The 26,104-nt window shown below is 49.9% G+C and overlaps 1 protein-coding gene across 5 annotated transcripts in view; it reads left to right on the forward strand.

Annotated features, from left to right (window-relative positions):
- EXOC6B (exocyst complex component 6B) overlaps positions 1 to 26,104 on the forward strand; it is a 306,693-nt gene that overhangs the window by 215,514 nt on the left and 65,075 nt on the right. For all 5 annotated transcript variants that reach the window (XM_086463893.1, XM_086463895.1, XM_086463894.1 and 2 more), the window contains 2 exons: positions 13,489 to 13,630; positions 26,019 to 26,092. In XM_086463893.1, the coding sequence (XP_086320019.1) occupies positions 13,489 to 13,630; positions 26,019 to 26,092 (216 nt within the window). The remainder of the gene's footprint in view (positions 1 to 13,488; positions 13,631 to 26,018; positions 26,093 to 26,104) is intronic.

Genomic DNA, 26,104 nt, shown 5'->3' on the forward strand with positions numbered 1-26,104 from the left:
CCTGCCCTAGAGGAGCCCACGCGATGGGCAGTGTCCTCAAGTGCCGTGTCCTTCGGGGTCCCTGTGCAGAGCTCGCTTGAGTTGAGGTGGCACGGAGAAGCGCTGGGAGCTCGTGCCCATCATTCGGAGCCGGTAGCTGCGTGAGCGTGGTTGAGTGCGGTTGGCGTGAAGTGGCTGCAGTTAAGGTCGCGTCCTTTCGTGACCGTCACGGGGGGGGTGTCTTTACACAGAGATAATATTCTCGCTGGATCTCGCAGCCTAGGTTAGGTGTAATACCAAGAGAGGGCAAGAAAAACATTTAGAAGAGCAGATCCTTACAGATTTCTTGTGGTCGCCGTGGTCTGTCTTCATGGTGCTTCATGAAGGGCAATAAATAAGGAGAACCCAACGGGTTAACTAGAAAACAAGGTAACGGTAATTTCTACAGCTTTCAGCATCCATCTTTTTCGTCTCTCGGTTTTTCAACTATAACATCTCAACATTGAAACCAGAAATTTAATGGAAGATTTAGATTTTGGTAAAATAGACAACGACTTGAAGTTTCGAACGCCGCCTGTGTTGGACACTCGGTCATCAGCTCTGCTTGGGGAAAAAGAAAAAAAAAATCTCCCAAATTGGGCGTTGATGGCTCATGGAGTGGAAATGGAGTGAGTTGGTGGGGTTTGGGGTTTGGTGGGGTTTTTTTTTGTTTTGAGCTCATCCTTTTTTCCAGTCTGTTCAACATCTGGGCCTTAAGTCATGCAAGAGTTGCGTTTCCAACAGGCGGCCGTACGTCACGGTGACATGCCGGCCCTTCCTTCGGCATCTCGGCAAGCAGAGATCTGCGTAAACGGGGAATCGGGGGCATCCCTGTGTGTGCAAAGGGTGAGAAACCCTCAGTGTCAGCGTGCCAGAGGGCTCTGCCGTGAGGATGCGTGCAGCGTGCTGTGCTCCAAGCCTCGAGATCTTTCCCCTTTTATTTATGACATCGAATTATCATTATAAAATTATATAGCCAAGCTGAAGCAATTCCGTTCGCTCTGAGTCTTCCTGCTGCCATAACTGGCAGATGCTTTGCCCTGATAAATCAGCAGAAAGAAGCGTGGTCCTAGCTCTTTGTACGTTAGGGAAAAAATAAAAAAAAAGTCTGTATTTAATCAACTTTTTGTTTCCAAAATGGCAGCTGCTTTGTATTTAATGGAAAATCAGGCTCTTCCCAATGGAAAGAATGTTATTCCCAAAGCGAATACAAAAGAAAATAAAAGCCACAAAAGAGGAGGATGAAATATGTCATTTGTTTTTTGGTCCTTTTTTTTTTGCCTCGTTCGTTCCAGTGGTGGATCCGCACGCTCCGATCACGGTCGGGCCACGGCTCTGGTTTGCGTCAAGTAACTCGGAAAGTCGCAGCCCGTGGGCACAGGGGCCGGGCGAGAGCCTCGCTCCGGGGTGAGGAGGCACAGACAGGACCGAGAACGATTAGGGCTGCTTCATGCTTCTGGTGTCCGTGTAGAGCCTCGTTAAATGCAGGTTATTTATGGGTTTAATTCCTTTGCAGGCTGAGATGCCTCCGCTGTTGGAGCGCCGTGTTTTTTTCCTTGACGCCTCTTGTTGCAGGGTCTTGGTGTCTTTTTCAGAGGTGAATGATCTTTGTGGAGACCCAAGTGGTGAGCGGGGGAGGAGAAGGAAATTGGGGAGCGTCCAGCCCGTGTGCCTTGTCCAAGCCCACCCAGCAGGTCCACGGGTCGCCGTCCTCTCCCTGGGGTTGCAGTGAGTCTACAGCACTGCCCTGTGTTGGTCTGCTGCTCGTGTTTGCTCTGAGACTCATTGAAGTGTCAAAAAATAACAATTTAGGGCTGGGAAGAGGCTGCCCAACTGCCACCGTGGCAAGTCAAGCGCTCCAGGTTTGTACAATTCCGTTTAGGGTTCCCTTCTGCTGCCAGGCCGGGAGTGTTGAGGCACGCTGTGGAGATACCTTCTGGGGGAAGGAGAAGTGGTTTGAGCTGTCGTGAGGTGCTCTGCCCATGGATTTTGGGTTTTGCGTGGGTTTTGGTGGCTGCTTCCCTCCTGGGCCCTGCACCTCCCCATCTCGTGGTGCCGTTTCTCAGCACCAACAAGGCGGTGGAGGCCTTTGCAGTGCAGCTCGTGGCAGCACGGAGTGTTTGGAGAGCAGGTAGATGGGGCGTTTTTATCTTTTATTGTGTAAAAAAGAGGGTCGTGTGAAGGAAGTGGAAGGCAGCAGATTTGGAACGGGAGTTTGACGCCACGGGCTGAACCTCCAGCCTGGTGGGAGAGCCAGGATCAGGTGGTTGTGTGATTCGTGAGCGTTAAATCAAGTGGCTAACCAGGACAAAGCGTGTAATTCCTAGTGTTCCTCGAAGCCTAATGCTGTCATAGGCCTAACCTGGACGGGCAGGAGCGCTTTCCCGCCCGTGTGCGGTGTGAAGGTCCCTCTGAAGCGTCTCAGGAGACCAGGCAGCAGCTGGATGCCCCAGTCCAGGCTCTGCTCACAACTGTTTCCACGCTCTAGACTTTTAAAAAGCGGATAATTAAAAATATCCTGCCATGCGTTTGGATGGTGTGCAAGGAAAAAGACGTAGATCTTGGAATCCTCGATTTCCTGGGGTTTTTTGGTTTGTGTTTTTTTTTTTTTTTTGCATATGTGCATATGGACAAGAAAAAACCCAGCAGCTTCCCAGCATTGCTGCGAACGGCTGAGCTTCTACAGAAGAGCTCTGCCCGGGGGGTGTGGGGGGGGTGTGGGGTGTGCTCGCGCCTCTGTATGGCTTCAAAGAAACTGCCCGTGCTCAGTCCTAACAGCTGTGTCCCGAGGTACTTCCCTTCTCCACCCCCTGCCCTTCCTTCTATTTATTTATTTTCCTCTTTAAGGAAAAAAAAAAGGAGATGTTGCTTGTTGACTTTTGACAGCGCAGTCAAAGCGAGGGAAAAATCTTGTGTTCCTGTGCATGCTCTTATCCCAGATCCTTCTATATCCTGGTTACCAAATCCTTGAGTTGTGCTTTTGTTGTTGGGTGTCTTCGCTCCTGCTTGTAAGAGACCCGGTTCGTAGTGCCCGGAGCCCTTGGTGCCCACGTAGGAAAAACCTTGCCGTGGAGCCGGTTACTTCACAGAAGAGCCAAAAACCCAACACCAAGCGAAAATCACAATAAAATAACATTATGGGAAAAAAAAAAAAAAGCCAAGCACTTTCCGATCTGTCTGTGGGAGCTGGTTGTGACCATCCCCCGCGGTGTGATTTCTGCTGTGCTGCTCCCTACGAGAGCCTCGAGTCTCCCACCAGCTTCAGCCAAAATAGCCTCCAGCTGTTGACCTTGGGCATCTTCGACGCAGCCAAACCGTTACGGTTTTTCCTCTTTTATTGGAAAGTGAGGGGTTTGTATTGGGCTGCCGTGGCCGGCGCAACTGGCTGGTTTATTTTTTGTGTGGTGAGGATAATTGCTGTATTTGCTTTTTTTTTTCCCCCTGTTTCTTTTTTATTTGTCTGGTTGCTTCTCAGCTTCTGTTGGGCGTTCAGCTTTGCCATGTGTTTGTCTTGCTGCCGTATCTGTGACAGCCTGTTTTCCCTTTAATGCTCAAAATAGAATGTAAGTGGTAAATGTTTACTTCTGAAAATGACACCCCGTCGATTTTTTTACATACCTCTGGAAGACAGCCACTTAAACATGGGCTCGCGCTCAGCTTTCGCGTGAGTTTGAAAGCGATCCCACTTCAGGCCGAGGATGGTGGCCTTCCAGGTTGGCTGGAGCAACTGCTCTTTTCGCTCCTCAGCTTTTCAGGTGAGTGGGCCTTTGCACGAGACAAATTTCACTTGAAGTTGTGTTGGCGCTGCTTTAAGGTGTCGCTCTTCCTAGGTCTGCTATGGTGAACCTGCCTGAGATATTTCAGTGGTGTCTCTTGAACCAAGCTATTGCATGACAGGGGTGGTCAAAGTCATCAGAAGACCAAAATCCCAGTTTCACTGGGAAAAGGCTACGACACGGTGGTGATGATTGTGTTTAAATCTGGTGTTTTGCTAATGGCTCCGAAGCTTCTTCCATAAACGACTACGACCTGCCCTGCTCCCAGCCCAAGTGATCAGGTGTAGAGGGGAGGGGAGCAACGCCTGCAATTCCTCCTGCACGGAGCATTGGTCTTCCTCCTCAACCAGAAAGCGTTGTTCATCGGGTCGCTGCTGGCGTGGCAGATCCTGCTCTTCTTATTCCGGGTGAACCAGGGCACAGATGCCTGTCCCGTTCCCTGCGAGCCGCAGGATGGGTTTTGCCGCTCTTGGAAGGGAGGCTGTTGACATGAAGGCGATGCCGTTGACTGTTCCAATGGGTCCCAGCTGGGCATGGAATCAGAAATACCTTCCTCAAACGTGTGTGCAGTCATTGCTTCTCCTTCCCTAAGGCTGGGCGCCAGGAAACCTTCCGCCTTGTAACCGTCAGGTAATATGACGACCTGACGGGGGTCCGAGGCTGGGGAGCGTCCCTTCCCCCAACAGGCGTTGCTCTGTGCTCAGGAGCCCTCGCCCACAAACGTTGCTGATCCCCCACCTTCTCTGGTTGGCCGGAAGGTTTCTTCCTTTCCGTGGCAAATTTCAAACCCCCGTGAACGTCAGCGTGTAGCTCGGTGCCAGTTGCCTTTTTCCAAGCCCGTACATCGGCGCGCTGCCTTCAGGGTGTAGCTCCTGGGATGGCTTCACGGAGCCAGACATCAAATGCAGAGCTTGACAGCGGCGGAAAGCAGTGAGCGACCGTTCCCACATCAGTCACCTCTCACGTCCCACGTGGGTCACGTCCAATGCAAAGTGGCAGGGCTCAGCCCACAGCACATTCCCTGCTGGAAACCAGGAACCAGTCTGCTTTCGTCCTCTTTCCATAACACAAACAACTGGGGGAGGAAAAAGTGATTTCTTCTTCTTAATAAGGGTGCTGCAAAGCCAGGTAGATACAGTTAACTAATTCAGAGTTGCTGTCTTGATGCCTGCTCTGAGGCTCTCAGGGATGGGTTTGATTTTCTGGGATGTGTTGTCTGACTGGGTCGCGCTTAATGAGGCTAATCATCTCCTGGACAAAGACACTGCGTTGATTCTCCTTTTATATTAAACATAAAACTTCTTAGAAAAAAGAACTTCTCTGTTTGCTAATCTGGATTGTTCCCGTGGTTTGACGCTCGTGCTGTTGCGCGGTAACTCCGTACGGTTGCTTCCCTTCTCGTGCCTTAATCTGGGCTTGGTTTAGCTGCGGTATCCTGCGGTTCTCTAGAGCAGCATGCTCTGTCTTTTAAACACCGGGGCAGGTGCTTTCTCCACTTTTCCCTCAAACTCCTCAGTTCTCCAAGGCCACTAACAAAGGAACATCAGTTCAGGAGGCTCCCTTGCCCCTTCTCCCTCCACTGGCTCCGTGTGATCCCATCCTGTGTGGGTCTGTATTTACAAGCTTTCGTTTCGGATCGCGCTCCCTGTGCCGTTGCCTCTCTGCGCCCTCAGAGATGCACCCGTAGAGGCTGGTGTGGCCAAGCTGGTCATCGATGCCAGCTGAGATCCTGCCTTCAGCGGGGGCGTCTTTGGAGACCAGCCTGTTTGGGGTGGTGTTGACATACCAGCCTGCAGCCTTGGTCCACGCGGGGAGGTCTTCTTGACCGTCCGTTTTGCTTAGGGCTCTCATTTGTTGCTCCTGGTCCTCTTTGTCCTGGATACGTTCACTTTTATTCGCAAGGTACTGAGCGGTGATGCACGGATTTTTAAAAAAAAAAACCCAAACTACTAAACCAAAACAAAGAAAAGGATTAAAAAAAAACCCAACCCCAACCAAACACCCCCACAAAACCGCTTGGTCAAAACTGAAAATAGATTTCTGGGCAATTAATGAGAGGTTTGGTTTTTAAGTAAACTTCTTAAAACGGCCAGAGTACCCATTGCACATTTGTTTTCACTCTTTGGGATGTGTTAATGTATCTGGGTAATGGTTTGGGGTTTTTTTTTGCCATCTTCAGTGATGGCAGGACAATTGTTTTTTAAAGAAAAAGGCAATTAAAAAATAATTTAAAAACGCATCAGGGTGGTGTTAAGAACCTGGCAAATCAGGGTGGCACGGGCAAGCCAGGAAACTTTCCTCTCGAGAGTTAGCAGAGCTGATTTACTGATTTTGCTCACGGTTTAGTGAGATTTGGGGCTTCAGTGCTGCGGGCAGCAAGGACAGACAGTCCAGAGGTGTCTGGGGCAGGAGGAGATCATGACTGGGGGTCTGCAGGGTCTGAAGTCTTCATCTGTGCCTGCACAGAAAGTATCCACTGGGATTATTCTGGGGTTTATGCCACCGAACAGTTACTCGTTATTACAGCATCGTGTTTCCATCTTGTGCAAAACATTCCACCAGTATTGCGTTGTGAGTTGGGAAAGTCAGCAAATTCAGTGTCGAAATCATTGGGGCGACTTGTGGTCTTTGTGGAAAAGTGGACATTCCATATTGAGGAATTCCAGTTGTTTGGCCCACTTTTCTGTTGTATGAAGCCCACGGACTTGCGCGTCGAGATCGCATCAGCCCCGACGCTTGTTGCACATTAAAAAGAAATTCTGTTGGTGGTAAAAAATTAAAAATGCTCGGAGGCGCTGTGACCGTTTGAAACCTGTCGGGCTTTGCTTTTTGTGAAAAAGCTGCATTGATTCCTCGGGGAGTTGGTGGAAGCGTTCTCGGTGCAACCACAGGACTTTCGTTTGCATTTCAGTGGCCTCATGGCACCCAGGTTTTGGCTGAGCGAAAAGCAGGAGGCACCGGCAGGTTCCTCCCCAAGGAAGGCAGAGGTGCTCCTGCAGGGCGGTGGGATGAGGTCCTTTGGACAACCTGCTCGGGGCTCTTCTGGGAGCCTCTGCTTGGTGGCCACCGCCGCGGCTCTGGCAGCGGTAGGTGTATGCTGAGGAGCCCCCTCTCCCCCCCCCCCCGCCGCGAGGTGGGTAGTGGCAGCGTATTCCTGATTGCGCGTTAAGATTAATGGGTATTTATTTTAACAACCATTCCGTTTCAGTAGCTTTTAATGAGTCCTTTGATAGCAAGTCCCTTAATTAACAAGGCAGCCTTTCAGCGTTTCCTTTCCCTAATTGTTAACATATTTGCTCTTTTCAAACAAACGCGCTACCGTGAGCAGTGCCGGCTCTGTAGCCTCCGTGCTGACCCTTCCCCGTGGTGGCTGCCTGTCCTCCTGGGAGCCCGGAGGCTTCCATCTGCTGCCCGAGGATGAAATACAGATGAAAAGAGATGATTTCGTGGCTTACTCCTGAAGTGTGATTGACTCGGTGGGGTCCGTGGGGAGTAGCCCCCGCGGCCATGTGCTGGGGTAGATGCCCCTTGGTTGGATCTGTGGGAGAGCTTCAGCGGTTTGGCTCTGCCCTTTCACTGGTTGGCATGGCCAATAAGGAACCTCTCTAGATGTCCTACCCGTGTGCCCAGAGGAAGCCTTGGTGGGACAGGGAGGGCAGCGTCGCCTTGAGACGTGTCATGGAAACCCCAACTGCAGACCCCAGCTGGAAAGAGGTTGCATCAAAGGCCATGGACAGAGGGATTCGTTGCCAGAAGTACGGCTGTAAACTGATTGGAGCCTCAAAACAAAACCACGTGGCTTTTCCTTTGATAATACGCTCCGGGTCGCTTTGTTTCACTGAATGCTGGACCAAGGTGGAGCTTGGTGGGGGTGGCCGAGCAGGCGCTTGGGCATCTTGGCCGCTGAGATTTGTCAGCTTTCACCCCTGACCCCTGTTCTCCCCAGTGCGAATCCAGTTCGTTCTTCATGAGGTTTGCAAAGGACTTGAATGAACGAGCGATGCTGTGGGGGTGTTCTTGGAATTGCTTCATGAGATTTTAAGCTCTTTGGTTTTCTGTGGAGTTGGTAAATGAGCTATTGGTGACTTTAAAGTGGGTTTTTTTGGTCCTCTTCTCTGCAGACAGCTCAGGCCGTGGTTGCATTCCTTCTCCTTTGCCTTTCTCTCCAAATCGCATCTTGCCTTTTAGATAAGTTGCTCCTGAGCTGGAGGGACCACAGCGTGCAGGCAGGTAAAGCGTTTCTGAAACACAGGCAGGGACCGAGCTGGTTTGGAGCCGCGCTGGGGAGGAGAATCAGGACATAACCCTGCGATTTCTTGGGGCGCTGGCACGAGGAGAGCCTTTGGGAGTGCCGCCGGTTCCGCCACGCGCTTGCAGAAATCATCAGGGTAATTAGCGCGAGGTCTGAGCCATCCCAGCCGAGCGCGGCGGCTCCTCTGAACCACGGCGTTTTCTAGGAGCAGCGACGTCGAGGGTTGACATCTCGGAGCCGTCCTGCTCCGTCTCCGTGCCGAGGCGCATGTCCCGACACCGCTGCCGTGGGTGGTGCGGGTAGTGATTTCGGGAGGGGGGGTGAGGCTGGTGGAAAACACGTCCGTCACGGGCTCGGCTCGGCGTGTCGGTGTGCTGGGCGGGTGCCCTGGGGCGAGTGGGGGCTCTTCCTCCCAGGAAAGCTGGAAAATGAACAGAGGGGGGAAAAAAATAACACTGTGAAGTGAACCTCCATCGTAAATAAGTGCCGGAGAACCCAGATGGGCACATTGTCTTACGAGGACGTACTTGATACCTGCCAGCGTGCGGCCCGAACCATCCCAAGTGTGAATACAAACAACCTGCTTCACTTGCAGCAGCAGCTTATTAGCAGTGATATATCAGTGGCCTGGCGCTGGTTTTTCTCCTGTCAACAGCAGCTGCTTATCAAGCAGATATTACAGTGTATTTCTGGGGAAATAGTCTAAAATTGATGTTGGTGAGCCATCGGTGATCTTAGAACGAGCTGCTGTAAGTGGGCATCTGTTGCGCTGAGCGTAGGGGTGAGGCAGAAAAGGGTTAGGTTCAGTCGTATTTACAAGGTTAGGTTCAGTTTTATTTATAAGGCTGGGTTCAGTCTTATTTATAAGAGGGAGAAACATAAATTCTGGAAGGGTTTTAAATCTTGGTGCCCAGGGAGTGAAATGCTGGTCCTGCCTAGTGGTACCTTCTTTTCTCTAGCCAGATATTTAGCACAATGATTTAACCCCTGTGGCAACTCCAAACCCTTTAGTAGTAAACAGAAGGAAAAACAGATTAATGCTTAAAAGGTGGGAAAAAAATACCTGTATATACTTTTGTCTTTCATCCCTTAATGTGGGATATAAACTGTCGGGCATTTGTACGTTCTTAAATCTTGAGATGAAAGACCGAGACTTTTTTAACGCAGAATGTTTTTGGGGTGTTTAAACCTTACGAATAGTGGAAATGAAAGGTCAGGTTCTCAGCTGGCACGAGAAGATTCGGCTTCAGAGTTTTCAAAGACGTGGGGCACCTGAGAAAGGTTTTGGGCCTGGCCAAAGCCGGTGTGTAAAAGGAAGGGGGAGGGAAGGCTGAGGCAGAAGCTGCTCCCCGGCTCGTCGGTGAGATCCCCTTCACCATCTCCGCACGGAGCCGCGGTAGAAGATACTCACAAAGAGTGTCCTGAAGTACCGCTTACATGTAGGCTGCTTTCGCGGCGGAGGCTCGGCAGAGTTGTTGCGCTGTCAAACCCTGACGATTAAATTACTTTTTCCATCCCGTCTTCCTCGCGTTCGGCTTATTAACTTGACATTTCATCTCAATTATTTGCTTTTCTTCACGCCCTCCCGGTGTCGCTTGTCATTCACTCTTTCTTCGGGCAAGTGTGGCTGGCCGGAGGAATGCATGCACCGGGGCAGGCCTGTTTGTTGTGGCTGTTGCAGACGTAGGTAACCCTTTAGGTACCTCCACCCCTGCTGATCTGACCCTTTCTTGGTGTGCAAGAAGGTTGTTCCTCTTAAATTTGTTGTCAAATGGGGCAGAAAACCTTCCTGAGGGTTTTCCTTTTGCCTTCACCTGGGGTTGAGCGTCTCCAGGGCTTCTCGAAGGGTTGCAGCGCTCTGTGCAGACTCAGGCTGATGTGCAGGCACGAGCTACTTGTTGGGATTTTCTCATGCTCTTCCAAGAAGGGTGAGGAGCCCTGTCTCCCGTGCCGAGCACGGGTGAGGGTCCCGGGGCAGGGCTGCAGAGCTTTGCTTTCTCATCCTCTGCTTCCACCCGGATCTCCTGCTCCATAACACATCAAAACTCCTCAGTTATAACAAAAACTCAAGTGTCTGTGGAAGTAATGAAGAAAAATCACCGTCGGGCAGCGGCGCGGTTCCCACTGCGGTCGGGGATGAGGAATTGGCACGAGCGGCGTTTTAAATAACCGAATGTGTCAGAAGGGCACAAGTAAATGATGAAAAGCGAAAAAAAAACAACCAAAAACCAACCTGGGTCTCCGCTAAACTTTATGGTTGCCATGCTTCATCTTAATTTTAGTTGAAGGTGTTTGTTGGAGGTGAGTAATGAACGCTCCCGGAGCCTGGGAACGGCGGTGAACAGCGGAGATGAAGTACCCTGCCCCGTAAAGCGTGGGTCTGCTCTTTTTTTTTTTTTTTTTTTTTAAATAAAAAATGTTTTTTTTTCCCTCCCGCTGAAGATGAATGTGGCCTGAAGATCCAAAACAACTTTGCAAAGCCGGTAAAAACACTTCCCAGCACATGCGTCAAACATTTGTCATCTCTCCGTGCCGCGGTAATGAAACTTGTGATGCTTAGCCTGAAACCCCACGTGAACCCCTCGCTTTAATCCCAGTTTAAATACAATTTGTAAAGTGCTTGTAAAAATCTGAGAGATCTCCTAAACCACTCCTTGTTTTCAAGAAAGCGTGTTAAAGGCTTTTGTGTGCGTTTGAAAACATAATCTCCTGCTGAAGCTGTTTTCAGGGTAGCACCATTATCCAGAAATATTATCGGGGGGTTACACGTGCAGGCACCAGGAGGTCGTTCTGCGCAGCGTCAGCCAGGGGGTTTGTGTGAGTCTGGGCTCTTGTGCCAAAGCATTTCCCCATTTTTCTGGGTTTCATACCTGTTGCAGACGTGCTCAAATCTTCCCTGCCCAGATCTTATTGTGGAATACAGCATGGTTTGGGTTGGAAGGGACCTTCAAAGGTGATTCAGTCCCAACTCCCTGCCCTGGGCAGGGACACCTCCCACCAGAGCAGGTCGCTCCCAGCCCCATCCAGCCTGGCCTTGAGCCCTGCCAGGGAGGGGGCAGCCCCAGCTGCTCTGGGCAGCCTGGGCCAGGGCCTCACCGCCCTCCCAGGGAAGAATTTCTTCCCAAGATCTCATCTCCATCTCCCCTCTTGCAGTGTGAAACCGTCACCCCTCGTCCTGTCACCACCCCCTGATCCAGAGTCCCTCCCCACCTCTCCTGCAGCCCCTTTCAGCACTGGAAGCCGCTCTAAGGTCTCCCCGGAGCCTTCTCTTCCCCAGGCTGAACACCCCCAACTCTCCCAGCCTGTCCTCACAGGGAGCTGCTCCAGCCCCTCAGCATCTTCATGACCCTCCTCTGGACCCGCTCGAGCAGGTCCATGGCTTCCTTGTGCTTTCTTACCTACCCAAATCTTACCAGCCACAAATTTTGGATGGCGCACAGCAATACTTGGGGAGTGGGGGAAATCTTTTCAGCATTTGGAAATGAGAGAGAAATTTGGAGAGGTTGAAAAATAAATGTCCCCACATGTTCAGCGGCCCTAAATGATGCTTGGTTTTCGTTCACTGAGCGTGTGGCACCTGTAACCTTGAGACTTGCTGTTGTGATGCAAAATAAATTCAGTGAGGATAAGAGAAACCTCAGCTTTATGAGCGTTGTGTGTGCGAGACGGTCTGGGTTTGTTTAATGGCCTTATGGGTGCTTTGGTTTTCCTTCCGTGCTTGGGGTCAGTCAACTCGGATTTTCTGAAGCACTTTGCTAAATGCAGAGTGTGTTCCCTGCTTGCTCCTGAGCCTGGTCCTCGGGACGACCGACACATACGAGGCAGAGCATCGTTCCTCCGCGGGACAGGCCAGCCAGCACCTGGGTGGGGACATCTGTGTTGCTCTTGGAAAGGTCTTCTCCTCTTCTGTCACCTTGTGGCACCTCAAGAGGATCAAGAATCTGTAGATCTTTACAGTGGATCTCAGTTCTTCACGTCCGTGCTCATCAACTTCCCTCTCTTCTGACGGTGGCTCTCCTGGAAGATGAAGCTTTAGCCAGGTTGAGGTGTGGGTGCTAGAGCTTGGTGACCTGCTTATGGCCCTTCGCAGGAGATGGAGCTTTCTGAGCACCTGTCTCCTGTTCTCCTGTTCCACAGCCCATCCCTACCCCCACCGTCACCCCTTTCCTTAATGCCACTCTTCTTTGAACATCCAAAGTCCTGAGAGGCATCCTGGGCTTCCCACCTGACAGCTCGATCCTGTCAATGCAGGGGCCTCGCCCATAATTTGAAAATCAGCTCTTTCAAATTCCACAGTTCAAAAATGTGAGCATGCTAATTAAATCATTGTCGTGATTGCTCTTGCCTTGCTTATGTTTCTTGATCGAAAAATGGAAGGCTTATCTAGGGTGACTCCTTGCTGTGAACCGTTCACATGATTCATAGTCTGAGATCTCAGTTGCTCCTCAGAAGTGAAACATAACTGTGGTGGCTCAGAAAAAATGGTTAAAAATAAATATTTACTGACAATGTTCTTAATTCCCTTAATAGCCGAAACTCATGACTTACACTTTCGTTATAGATATGAACATTTCAAGGGATTTAAGTAGTTTCTGCACAGCAGCCTCAGCCGTGGCCTCCTCCCTGTAGACACCCTGTTTAATCATGATGAATTAGGGGTGGTTCAGGAGAAGGCAAGCGTTGATAACCACGTTCCTCGTGGTACAAGGAGGCGCAGGACGCGTCCGGGTGCTTGAGGATGTTCCCCACTACCCAGCTCCGGGGAGCAGTCCTAGCCGTGTAAACACAACTGACTTCAGCAGTCGCCTACTTGCCGTGGTGTTCCCTTCTCCTCGGTCCCCGTTGACATCTGGAAGGTGCTGGAGGTGGGCTGAGGAGCATCAACGTGATAGAGACGCCATTGTCACGATGGAGTGATCCCCGGCTCTTTGCTCCCTGCTAGCCAAGGCTAAACTTTGAACTATGAGCCTCTGCTGTTGGAAAGGGATTTTGAAATTCCTGTTTTGGAATGTACGTAGACGCTGGTTTAGTTGCAGGCTGGAGTTTTGAGTTGTCAGCGTCACTATTTTGACCTATCAACAGCTTTACTTCAGGTGATCCGTGTAGGATGTTGAATAAAATATGGTATGTTGTCTTGCCCACGTTAGGACACGATAATGAGGGGTGCTCAGAGCTCTAAACACTCCAAGGTTCTCCTGGATTTGAGCTGCTCCCAGGCACTCCGCGCCCAGCAAGGTCTAACCCTGCTAGTACCAGTGGGGAGTCCTAGGAGGTGATTCCCTTAAAAAAAAAAAAAGGGTGGTCGCAAGACTGAGCTCTACGTGAAGGTCCCGTAGCAGATGAGACGCCTTAAGGAGGCCGGACTGGTGAGTCCTGGTCTCAGGAGGTTCCTCTCGCGTGCTGTGCTCGATGGCCTTCACGAGTCTCCCTTCTCTCTTGCAGGGGAAGGTGGCGCAGACGGCTTGCATGTCGGCGTGCAAGCACCTCTCCACCTCGCTGATGCAGCTGCTGCTGGAAGCCGAAGTGCGGCAGCTGACGCTGGGCGCCTTGCAGCAGTTCAACCTGGACGTGGAGGAGTGCGAACGTAAGATGCGAAACCATCTCGTTTTCCCCTGTCTCCTTTGTGTGCGGGGGCCTGAGCCAGGGCCTCTAGGGGCGCTTCTGGGGAACGCCTGCGTTGCTCCCCGGTGCCGTCCGCGGTGGGGCTTGGCAATGTCTTCAGGACAGAAGCAGCCCGGCAAATTCTGAGAGATCAAAGCGCTTTACTCTTCCTTTTTCCCTTTAATGCCACCTAGATGCTTTCCAGACCATCCCTGCTTTTTGAGATGGAGTATTTTAAAAATAGGAGGGATTAGAGTGGGGGAGAAGAGGAGGAGGGCTGATGAAAGTCAGTTTACTTATGATTGTTTCTGAAAACAATAACTGACTGATGTTCTTAAGAAGTTCTGGTCCTCTCCTGACCTCGGCTATTTGTCTTCTCAGGGAATTTTTTTCTCAAAGCGAACCCTTTTTTTGCAAAGTCGCTGTTACGGAAAAGAGATGTTTTGTGACAAAATCACCACATCTGTTTAGAGGTGCGCGGGGAGCATCGTGGTGCCAGCGCCGTGGCTTTGCTCTCAACCCTGCTCATTTTGGTTCATCTGGCTTCCGCCTGAATTAGCTCGGAAATCCCAAGGTCGCCCTCAAGTTGCTCGTTATGCTGCTCCATAGAAGAGTTAAAAAATTGTAGCGCAAAACTGCCGAAATGCTTTTTTTTCTGCCTATTTTTATAATTAAGCTAAAGCAGGACGAGCACGCTTCTGCCCAGGAATCTCTCTCCCTTATGAAGGGGAGGGATTTATTAGTGGGATTAATACAGGGATGGATTGTTGACCATGGCTATGGAAAACGCAGAGATTGATAGGGTTGATAAAGAGTTCATGAAATCTTTGCTGAAGTATTTGGGGGGGAAGTTTTTTTTCCCCAAATATCCCACTTTCTGGCTTTCTTGGTCGACGTGGAGATTGGGATGTATCTTGTTTAGATCATGATAAACCTGTTCCCTGCAGAATCTTCTGAAATGCTTTTTGGCCCAATGTGGCTGCCATTAAACCCCACAGCAAAATAGTCCCTGGGCTCAGTGCAAGCGGTATCGGAGCCTAAAGAGCAGTGAGTTTGCTTCTCCCGTCTCTGATAACTCAGTGAAACCAGTTGTGTTTGATTTCATCATCATCTGGCGCCCAAGACTGTCAAAAGATACTTTTTCACCCTTTATAAAAGGTTTTGCTGATAGTGTTGTAGTTCAGCTGCACCCGTCAATAGTGAGATTAAATTTATTTCTGCGAAAGATTGTTGCTGTTTGGAGGGAGTATATTGTACTTTTTTAATGTCCTTTTGCCCATTTCCAGCACTCAGCTGAATAGCCTGGGAGAAGGACCCCTGCTTAATGAATCATACCCAAATTTTGCCGCTATATCGTGTGTCATAACGCAAGCAACGCCCCATTTTTCTTTCGGAAGCGCCTTCAGCCCTAAATTCTTGCTGTCTAATTTGTGTCCCATCAGCGCGCCGGGGCTGCGCCGGTAGCAGCTGCGTTCCCAATCGGTGTCCGCAGAGGCACAGGCGATGTGGCTGAGAATAATAGGAAGCATTTGTCATTAATAATAGTTTCCTTCTTTTTGTTTTGGCTGCAGACAGACTCGTAACCCTGCAGTTTTCCGCCCCATCGGTAACGTGGGTCACTAAGCAGCGTCTCTTCCCTAAAAGCCCCCGATGCTAAGTAAAACGGATGACATTTAATATCAGGTTTAAAAGCACGATTCCTTAAATTCCGATTGTTTTGCGAGACAAAACCGGGAGCACTCAGACATTCAAGAGCAGGTGACGCCAACCTGAGCAGCGGGGCAGGCGACCCGCTCCCCCCAGCCCCGGCCCGAGGTGCCGTCGCGGGCAGGGGAATGGAGACGGATGCCGGTGCTGTAACCTCCCTATCCATCACTGTCAGCCCCCAGAACCATAAACCCAGACAAAGTCTTTTTTCTTCCTTTTCGCCTGCAAAAATGCGTCCTCTCGTCCCCGCGGGTTTGTCTGGTGGCTTTGCTGACACCGGGAATAATTGTAGTTCTGTTTTGGAGAAGCCATGCATCAAGATTTTAAGCTTAGGAAGAGCCAATCCCGAGAGCAGCATGGTGTATTCAGAAAAGATGTTTCAGTTTGCAAGGGTTTTGTTTGGGGTTTTTTTGGGGTTTTTTATCTTTTACCCAAAAGCGCAGGTGCGAATCTCCGCAGCCTTGTTATACCAGTTGCGTATTTGCCTTCACGTCTCTGCCTCCAGCCCTCTTCCTCTCCCCAGACCCCCAAGCCTTACCTAGTTTGGCAGCTTTATCGTGTACTTATCATATTAAAATGGGATTTTATGGCTGGTTGGAGCACTTTCAGTGAGTTCTGTGATGTGGGAATGGGGCTTCGGAGTTTCGATCCCAGAGTTTATGAGGCTTTTGTTTAAGTCTCTTGTGAATGCCAAAGGTATAAGCTGGTTAAGAGAGTGGTGAGGCAAATTAATAAAAGGGCTTAGTTGTATATTAAGCGTGGTGTGAAGGTGGTGCAGATGATTTGCTCTGTATCAGAGTAGGTATAACACACATTACAAGAAAGTGGGTTTATGTACACGATAGGTAACAATTGTAGAGGTGAAAAAGACGGTGGCTTAGGCTTAAAACAAGACACCGGTAAATTAATTCGCCAGACTTGTGGGTTCATAAAATATTTCCTTGATTTATAAATAATTTGTTGCCGTCCCATCAGCATGGAAAGGGAATGGCTGCGTGAACCATTGCTACGGTTTGGCTCCAGGTAGGCGCAAACCCGGATGGTGCTCGGGAGACGCGCGAGGTCCTGGTGGGACCCCTCGCCTGCGCTGTAAATCCCCCCCCCCTCCCTAGAAATGTGCTTGTTTCGCCTGTTCAAAGCACTGAGTATACAGTTTATTAATTTTATGACCTTCAAAAGGAAAGCTTTCGGAGGGCTGGGGAGAAATCGTAAATTAAATAAACATTAAGAGCCAAATCTTGCATGTTTTGGTCGTATGAATAGTCCCTCGTACGTCAGCAGCTTTTTTGATGTGAGAGTGTAGCTGCAAGGTTGTAAAAATCTTATTGGGTTGCCTGTGAGGAGAGAATGCCTGTTTTCCTGTGGCATTATCCCCCGGGTGAGACCGTGGTGCCGGAGCCTCCGGCTGGACAAAGCCCTCAAGGAGACGTACGGCACCGGCCCTGCCCGTCGAGGTGGATGCCCTCTTTTTTTTTTTTTTGCCTAGCAAAAAGCTGTTTCCCAAGATGTGTGTTAGAGGTTGGAAAGTCTTTTGGTGCAGCTTTGCCACGGTGTGTGTGCGTGGATGGCACGGCTGGCGCCCGGGGAAGGGCAAAAGTCAACCTTAAAACGTCTGTTGTTGGCCAGGTATTAGTTGTAACTCTTGTTCTTGTTGCTTGGCTTTACATAGCTCTTTTTAATGCGGTCAAGAGAGATTCTCTCACCTCTTTATTTAAACCTGAAGTGAAATAAGGCGCAGAGGTTAAATGAATTGCCCAGAAAGACACAGTAGGACACGTCTAATTACGTCTCAATTTAGGAGTGAGTTCTGGCTCCAGCCCAACGAGTCAACTTGAAAAGAGGAGAAAAAACAGCTCTGGAGAGGGGAAAAAGAAAACCCCTAACACAAATATTTCTGTGAACCTGTAAACAGAGGAGGTGATGCTTTTTTCAGCATAGGCATTTGCTTTTTAAAATGGGTTTGCTGTCGTCCAGAATACGTCTGTAACCCAAGATTTCACAGTACGTGCAATGTGCTTTTTGTAATTGCTACGTGCCTTGTAACCCAGTTCCCTGCTCTGCTCTTTTTTGGACCTCCTGGTGCTGGTATATATATAGTATTTTTTTTTTTTCCGTATCTCCTGTACCTCAGAGGGTAGTGGGAAGCAAATGTAAGAACCCAGATTCGGAGATTGCGACTGAAAAAGCAAAAAGAAAAGGGGGCTGTTCTCGCTCCTACAAAAGTGTTTCCCATCTATGTAACTGGTTCCAGCAGTGGTTGAGGCAGATTGTTTTTACAATACTTAGATCATAAAATAAGCAGTTCCATAATCTCTAAAGTCTTTTAACTGCTGCTTTATGAGAAATTAAAAGCGCCGTAAAAATTATATTTAAAATTTCATTAAACTCCCCATTTTCAGTCAGCCCACTCCTGGGGGCAGTCAATAAGAAACACAGATGTCTCCACTGGTTTGAGGAATCCTCCAGCCCGACACACGAGCGTGCCAAAATGTGCCGATACGGGTCCCGGTGCAGCCGTTCACCACCTCCTTCTTGGCTGCGTTGTCCGGCTCCGAGGGCTCTCTCGTGTGGAAATCCCGTTATTTGTGTAAGCTGCTGGGATTTGCCCACCACGCCGGAGTCCTCCTCTCCCTCGAGCGCAGGCTGCGGGCTCGGCACCCTGCAAATGGCTGCCTGGTGTTGTTCCAACCTGCAGCCCCGCGGGGAGAGGTGAGCACAGCGGGTTTGGGGACAAACTCCCAGATTTTAGGCTGTTGTACCGGTTGCTTGCTGGTATTACCCATCCTGCCGCAGTGCACCAGCAAAAGCTTGTCTTTTGGGGAGAGGAGGGGGTGTTACAATGAACAGAGGGAAAAGTTTGAGCAGATTGTGTCAGGAGAGAAACCCTCACTCCACTGATGCTGATCTCTCGATGCACCTCGAATACCGTGTTCGGTTTTGGGCCCCTCCCTGCAAGAAGGACATGGAGGGGCTGGAGCGTGTCCAGAGAAGGGCAACGAAGCTGGTGAGGGGTCTGGAGAACAGGTCTGTGAGGAGCGGCTGAGGGAACTGGGGGTGTTCAGTCTGGAGAAGAGGAGGCTGAGGGGAGACCTCATCGCTCTCTGCAACTGCCTGAAGGGAGGGTGTGGTGAGGTGGGGGTCGGTCTCTTCTCCCAAGGAACAAGCGATAGGACAAGAGGAAATGCCCTCAAGTTGCACCAGGGGAGGTTTAGATTGGACATTGGGAAGAATTTCTTCACCAAAAGTTTTGTCCAGCACTGGAACAGGCTGCCCAGGGCAGCGGTAGAGTCGCCATCCCTGGAGGTATCTAAAAGCCCTGTAGATGTGGGGCTGAGGGACATGGTTTAGCGATGGACTTGGCAGTGCTGGGTTAACAGTTGGACTCGATGATCTTAAAGGTCTTTTCCAACCTAAATGATTCTGTGATTCTTCAGATCTTGCACTGCCTGATAGCTTTTTATTGTATTAGTGGCTCACAGCCTCAGTCAAGTGTCTCTCCGTGCCGCTCAGATGTAGGGATAAGAAGAAAAGATATATGCTTGAAAGAAATTAAAGCTACAGATCTTCCTCAGACCTAGGGCTGTGTTAACTGCGGCTGGTGGTGGTTCGGTGCTGGCTGAGCTGCTGGTAGCTCTGTGTGTGTGAGCTCCTCGCCAGGGAGGGGACCTCTATCAGCCCATGATGAAGGACAAAGCTACATCGTGTGTGTCCTGGGTTGTGATGGTGCGAAAGGACCGTGGCGGTCATTTGGACAGTCGGTAGGAACTCCTTACGCTGAAGTGTTGGAGTTGTAGGAGTTTTCAGGCTGGGGTGGCAGCGGTTGACGATGGAACACGGGTGGCAGAAGAAGCTGATGGAAGAGCAGGGAAGAGGCACGCCAGGTAGCGGTTGGGTTACCACCTGCCTTGCCGTGCCTGCAGGCAGCATCCTCCAAGCCAGGAGTTTCCAACCTTTATTTTGGAGCCAAGCCTGGCTCGGAAAATTGGCCAGCTTCCCCCTGTGCTGGCTCCGGCGCCTGCCGTGCCCCGGGGCACTCGCCGCGGCGCTGCTCCTTCACCGCGGGCTGGGACTGCCGTTCCTCTGCGTCCTGCTGCTGGGAGGTCCGAGACGAAACCTCGCAGAGGTCTTCACCACAGCTCGCTCCGGGGATGCTCTGCTCCCTGGCAAGGCTGCTTTCCTTCCCCGCAGAACGCTCAGATACTCCCGACTCTTTCAGCATCCCTGTTTTCCCTCCTGGTGACTTTTCTCGCCTACATTTCAGCTCCTCGTAGCGCTCGGTAACGCTTCATGGGAGTAAACACAGCTCCTTCCCTTGCATCCCCTCCGTAGGGTTGGCGTGGGGTCGTGCCTTGGCACTGCGTCCTGGAACGTCGCAACCTGGAGTGGGGCTGAGCGGCAAGAAAACCAACAATTCTGGCAGAAGGGTGCTGAGCTTCGAGAGCGTGCAGGTGTATTTAGCGTACAGGCACAGGACGGAACCGGGTCGTGGATTTTGGCAGCTTAGAAAGTGGCTACCTGTTGATTGAAGTGCCATTAGTGTCCTAGACTGTCCCAAATACAAGGCTGAGCACAGTTTGCGTGAGCTGCCGGTGTGGACGGCTTTTTTCACGGTGGAGCAAGCAGATCCTGGTGCCCGTACAAGCACGTAGTTCAGCTCGTCCCTGGGAACTGGCAGACCTTCTGCTTGCCCGCTGCTTCGCCCAGGCCTGCCTGTTGCTCGCGGTGCCTGCGACCTGCGCCGTTCCCTCGGAGGACGGGAGGAGCACATCGCTTCCTTCCCACCTCCTCACCCGTCAAAGCTCAGCCCTCGCTGGGGAACAAAACTTGACGTTTTCCTGCCGTTAAAGTGGAGCGGGGAGATTTGTATTGACAGCAGAGCCGTCTTCCGAGCGCCGCTGTACGTGCTCTCTGGAAAGGGAAGGGTAAATTATCGGTGCGCCGAGTGACGGAGGGCATGGAAGGGAGAGCCTCCGCTCCATGGCTGCGCCACCTTCCCTTGCTTAGATTTATCCTCCCTTATTTCTCCCTGAACTTGTTCCCCTGAGCATATCATTAACTTCATTTCCCTCAGCTGACCCGAGAGGTTGCAGAGAGCTCGCCGTGGCAAAGAAAGTGGTGCCTGGTGTAAATACGCGTGGAGGAGAAGCGCGCGACTCCCCATCGATGAGCTACCAAAACCGTGACCTTTTTGTTTGGATGCTGGTGGGGACTATGCGGGCGCCGCTCTTTAGTTTAGCGCGGTACTTGAGTGGTCTTTGCAGGTCTGACTTGAGCAAATCCTGGGGGGTTTCGTGACGTCAGAGAGAAATGAACTCTCCAGCCTTTTTACTTTGCCCCTGAACTGAGGCCTCCTACTTGCTGCTTCTGTCCCTAACCATCCGCTGATATTTTGCCTTATGTTCTCCCTTCATCTGTCCTATGATCTGTCACCTTGTCTCCTTCAGCGTTTTAGCTTTAGTATTTCTCTCTCTGTTTTCCTTCTCTTCTGTCTCCTCTGTAAACCTGTTGCTAATCCCACAGTATCATCTCAGCCTCTCCTCTGGTCTCCAGCTTCTGCTGTCTGCTACAACATTGTGGATATCCTCCATCTCCAGCACCTTCTTGTGTTCTCCTTTGTTGCCAGGATATCTACTGATATTTATTTATCCATCCCTACAGTCTTTGCAACTCTAGGAAGAGGAGATGCCTCTGTCCACGCCTAGTTTTGTTTAAGCAATATTAAGAGCACATGGTTCCTCATCTGTGCACCCACCTTCCCTTCCCCACCCACCATGGATACACACTATTGATGCTTGTCAACCTTTGGAGCTCAAATGAGGTAATGGTGAGAGGTGCATGTTCCACTTTTCCTAGTGTTAGTATTTTAATGGAGCTGAGAACTTCACATCTACTAAGAGACATCTTGGGTGATGGGTTTGGGAACCTGTATAGATGTGGAACTTGATTCTAAACCTCTCCTACGGATTGGCACAGACCAAATTTCTTGGCATGCACCTCATCCAATTTCTTCTGAAGAGCTTCCTTTTCTTCTACCTGGAAACATCTAGTGGTCCACCAGTGAGTTGTTCCTCTCTGGGGCTGTGGATGCTCCTCAGCCCTGTCAGCAGACCGTCACGGCCCCTGGGACCACTCGTTTCTGTGCAATAACAGGACTCCAGGAGCATCTTTTTTCCATCAGAGGAACAAATGATGGAGAGGGGTAGAAATTTTTATTTAATCTGACCCAGTTCAGTGTATTTTGGGTGACTCCTCCCTCTCCCCACAGCTCTCTGGAATTCCCCAGATGGGAATGAGCTTTGATAATTTGGCCTATAATGGGGAACAGCTTCAAAGCAGGGCTGTGTGGGAATGGTGTGGGTGAAGCACAAGCTCAATATGGAAATCGGGATCTTCTCTCTGTTCCTCTTGTCTCAGTTCCTACCCATCACTTTTCACCATTTTTCCCTTGCAAGCTTCTCCAGAGTCCATGCAGAGATTTGTTCTTCGGCTTGAGTATCCTCAAGATGTTGTTTTGTGCCTCTGGGTAAGGTGCAAGAGGTCCTGCCGCTGGGCTTTTCTACGATGGCCTTCCAAGGGTTTGTCTAAGGAAGGTGACTTTGAGACCTGCGTTCCTCACTGAGGAGTACTGAGGTAGTTGTTTCCCCAATTACAGAATCTTGTTCGTAGCTGACGCCACCGCAAGCAGATTGTGCAGGTTCCCGTCCACAGGAGCTGCTGTAACCTCCATCCCTCAGGTCTGCCGTCATGATTTCTGGTGGTGTCGTGTCATTCAGAGAAACTCTTGCCCTCAAAATGATGGTTTTGAGGAATGAAGTCACCAGCTGTGTTCCTTTTACCCGCACAACGCGTGTAGAACTCCGGCCCTGGGTGCGGAGCCGTGTACGGTATACAAAAAGAGATTCCCCCGTTCTGTATAATTAATTTACAGTGGATGTCTCTTTTCTGGTGCGCGTTTGAACTCTTTATTCTTTGTTCATTGTAAAGGGCTTAACGGTTCCTGTTCCTTGATTCTTTCATCGGCAAAATGTTTTGGAAGAGAGGTTAGAGTCCCCCTGTGACCTGCCCTGGGTGGCCCAAGCCTGTAGACCTTGCAAAGACATTACTTTTTTGGCCTGAACACAAGTCTCTCAAACCTTTAGCCTGGCTAAATGCTTTGTACAAACAGCCGCATACTGATCTGCTCTATTCTCTTGTGATTTTCTGCTCAAGGGGCTGTACTGTAGGTGGCTTGCTATGTTTGCCACTTGCCTTGGTAGTGGAGACGGCACAATAAACGAATCCGACAGTACTGAGGCCAGCACTGTGCTTGGTTGTTCCGAGAAAATTATCCTGAAATCTGGTTGAAGAGATTAAAACCAAGAAGAACTGGCTGTGTCTTTCCTCTAAAGCTCTGTTCTCTTCTTTGTTTCTTTTTTTTTTCTGTAAGACTTTGTTCATTCCTCCTTCAAAATAAGTTTGTGGCATTGGTATGTAAAATGTGACCTACGATTACAGAAGGTACGGCTTTTTTTATAACAACCGTGGGGTGAAGCATTGCATTCTTTCCTCTTCGGGCTCCTTACAGCCAAGTGCTGTAGCAGCTTCCTTCTAGTGGCTGTGTCGTATTCCTGATCTCATTTCTTCCGTCACACAAATAATATGATCTCATACGTCGTTTCACTTCGTGGATGTCAAGTGCACTGGTAAGGCAGTAGAGACTCCAATCCGTCCTTTCGAGGAGAATTACAGTTCAGGAGAACGTTGGTTCGGCGTGCCGCCGCCGTTGTAACGTGGGGTGCTCAAGGGCAGCGTCCCTCCGTGGCTCTCCCAGCCTCCCTCCCGCGCGGTCCCGTCACGTAGAGACAGCTAAAGGTGAGCCGCTCGCGAGCAGCCCCGGCTTGGGGTGAAATCTGTCTCGGGCTGCTCGTGAGCAGCTGACAGTCGTGACGGATTCACGAGTCTTGTGAAGACATTCAAGGCCCAGTCGCGGGCGTTTTTTTCGTGAGGATTTGAAATTCACGCTTTCGGGAAGATCTTAAATTTCACACAGCTCCGTGTGTGCTTCGGAATAGATTCCGAGCAGCTGCGAAGCCCTTAAATCCAAAATAGAAGTTTTCATTCATTGCAGTCCTTTCAGGGTTTCTATTTTCCAGTGTTTCTCCAGATATAATCAGTAACAGGATGTGACCCCATGCTTAGAGGGTAGGACGTAGCAGTTCAACCAGTTAGTTGGGTACCTCAACCCAGGGATGTCTGTGACACTGAGCGGCCCAGGGCAGTTTCATCTCTCCAGAGGACGCTCAGACGCTGTTTCTCACATCTAAATGGTTTTAGCTGCTCAGGTACGCGCTTTCCAAACTGGGGGTGTTTTAGGATTGATGTGGCTTTTGGGATAATTTTTCCAGATGAGACAGTGGGGCGTAGAGCGAATGTGTAAAGATGATTTATCCCTTGCAGATCAGAGTCAGAAAGCTCGTGTTAGTCCTCCCTTGTGTGTGCGTGCTGGCACAGGCGAGCTACAGCTACGTTTTATAGCAAACGTACGTTAAGATGCTTTTAGAATTAATTGAAACAGTTTTGAGGGTTAAACATAAGCTCGCTCGGGACTGTTTGCAGCCTGAATACTGCAGCATTGGTCAGTGAAACTGGCTGGAAGCTGAGCAGCTCCTACCTCCATCCAGTCCCATCCTGTGCGAAAGTGGCAAAGTCCATAGGCACAGCGATGGGTGGTTTCTCCTGGCTTTGATTTATGCTTTTCCTATCCAAAATCTAAATGTGAACAGTCACCTGCGTGCTTCCTCTTTTTATTTTGTTATTATTCGTTTCTAGTGGTAACATCGGGTAAAAGCAGCGCGTTTACAGCCGTGTTTGCTGTTGTCCCGCAGCCGTTGTCGCTTGCCTGGTCACTGCAAAGAGGAGCGATTGTTTCAGTCTTAGAGCTCTTCTGGCACCTGAAAACATGATAAAGCGAAGGTGTGGATGCCTGAAAACTGGACACTGTGTCCCTCGAGGTACCTGTGTCTGTGTTGAAAGACGTTCTCCATCCCAAGATTTTAATGGAAGGTGGAGCAAGGAAGCTGATGAATAACCCCTCACTGGTTTCCAGAAATAAGTCAGTTGAGGAACAGGATTGAATCCCAGTGTCTAATTCATTAGCCTGTTCTCGTTAGAGCCGTGGGGACTGCTGGTATGACTGGGCTGCTATGGGAAGTCTTTAAAAATAGGAGTGTGATGATTTGTTTTGCTTCTTCTGTGGCATTTGCGTGAAAATGAGGTAGCTTTTGGAAGGAGAAGCTTTTGAGAAGACTATCTGGCATGAAATGACTCTGCTTAGTGTTTAAGGACAGGACAGGCTCTGTCCTTTAGTACTTCTGTCCAGTCACGGAGACAGAAGGCAAAATCCTTCTTCCTTATTGCCAAGCCATCCTTAGTCCTCAGCTACGTGGAGCTGCAGGAGCTGTTTTGAAGGTCCTTGTATGGTAAAAGCCAGAATAGTTGGGCGATAATGGGCTGTATATAACTTAAAAAGTCTGGATGTTGGTATATATTTTCCCTCCCTTCTTCCTTTCTGCCGTCACACTCCGTTGCCTCTCAGGAAAACATTTCACTCCAGCGTGCAGCATCTTCAGGAGCAACAAAACTCAGCCGAAGGCAGAAGCTCCCTCTTGAGTCTTTCGTGACGTTGAGTTGTGGCTTCACAAATTAGGCCCCCTCGGTGATGAAAAGTTGCATGGAGAGCAGAGATAAAGCCGTTAACTTGTGTGGATAAAAAGGATGAAAATGAAGCGAGGTTGGGCAAAATCAATCTATCTTGAAAAGACACAGTTGAGTACGTGCAGTCGTTGGCTTCATGAGCGCTACCAAGTAAAAGCTGTTAAGCGACGTGGTAGAGCTAAGGCCCTCTAACGTGGATTCGTTCAAGTCTCCCTCAGTAGTTTTACACTTGGTTTAAATAATGGATTAGAAGAAAAAGAAATGACTTAAGTATGAAATTTTTGGCCAGATTACACTGGAAGGAGGTAAATGTGGCCTTGGAAATATTCTCTTGCCTTTAGAAGCCAACGTTATTCAGTTGTCAGATGTCTTCATCCAACATAAATAAATACGCGACATAATGGCCGCGATTCTTCCCATTTGGGGTGACTGTACGCTGGCAATAGCGCGCCGTACCAGATAATGCAAATAATCTGCTGCCGAATAATTAATGATGTGGCTGGGCATATTTTTTTGATGAATGCTTATGGAGCCTGGTGACAGGCGTGAAATTAGAAAATTCCTTCAGCGCCCTAAAATATAAATAGCTTTCGGAACTGAAAAGAGTTTCACAGCTGAAGATTTTATTGTGTTGAGAGGAAAAACTTTTCCACCCCCATCCCCCCCTTTCTTCTCGGCGAGTTGTTTGTCCATTCACAAAACAAATACTCTGAAGCCCAGTACGGCTCATGGGAATAAATTTCAGGTCGAATTAGTACAGTTTCCTTGCTGTCAGGACGGTGGAATTAATGGTGTTTTGATGACACGAATTTTGAAGGGCGAACAAAGACGCTGAAGGGAGGGAGACATGACTCCTTAGAAGCACGGTCCTCCTCTCCCCCAGCCTCTCTTGTCTTCCCTGTCATCCGTCTGCCAATCTCCCTGTCCATGGTTAGTTAAAGGCGCTTTTTATCCTCTTTTCTTTCCCACAGAGTTTGCCAGATCCGGCCCAGTGCCTGGGTTCCAAGGGGACACGCTGCAGTTGGCCTTCATCGACTTGAGACAAGTAAGTCTTTGT

Source organism: Leptosomus discolor, chromosome 4 (genome assembly GCF_034619465.1).
Source record: "Leptosomus discolor isolate bLepDis1 chromosome 4, bLepDis1.hap2, whole genome shotgun sequence".
NCBI classification, from domain to species: domain Eukaryota; kingdom Metazoa; phylum Chordata; class Aves; order Leptosomiformes; family Leptosomidae; genus Leptosomus; species Leptosomus discolor.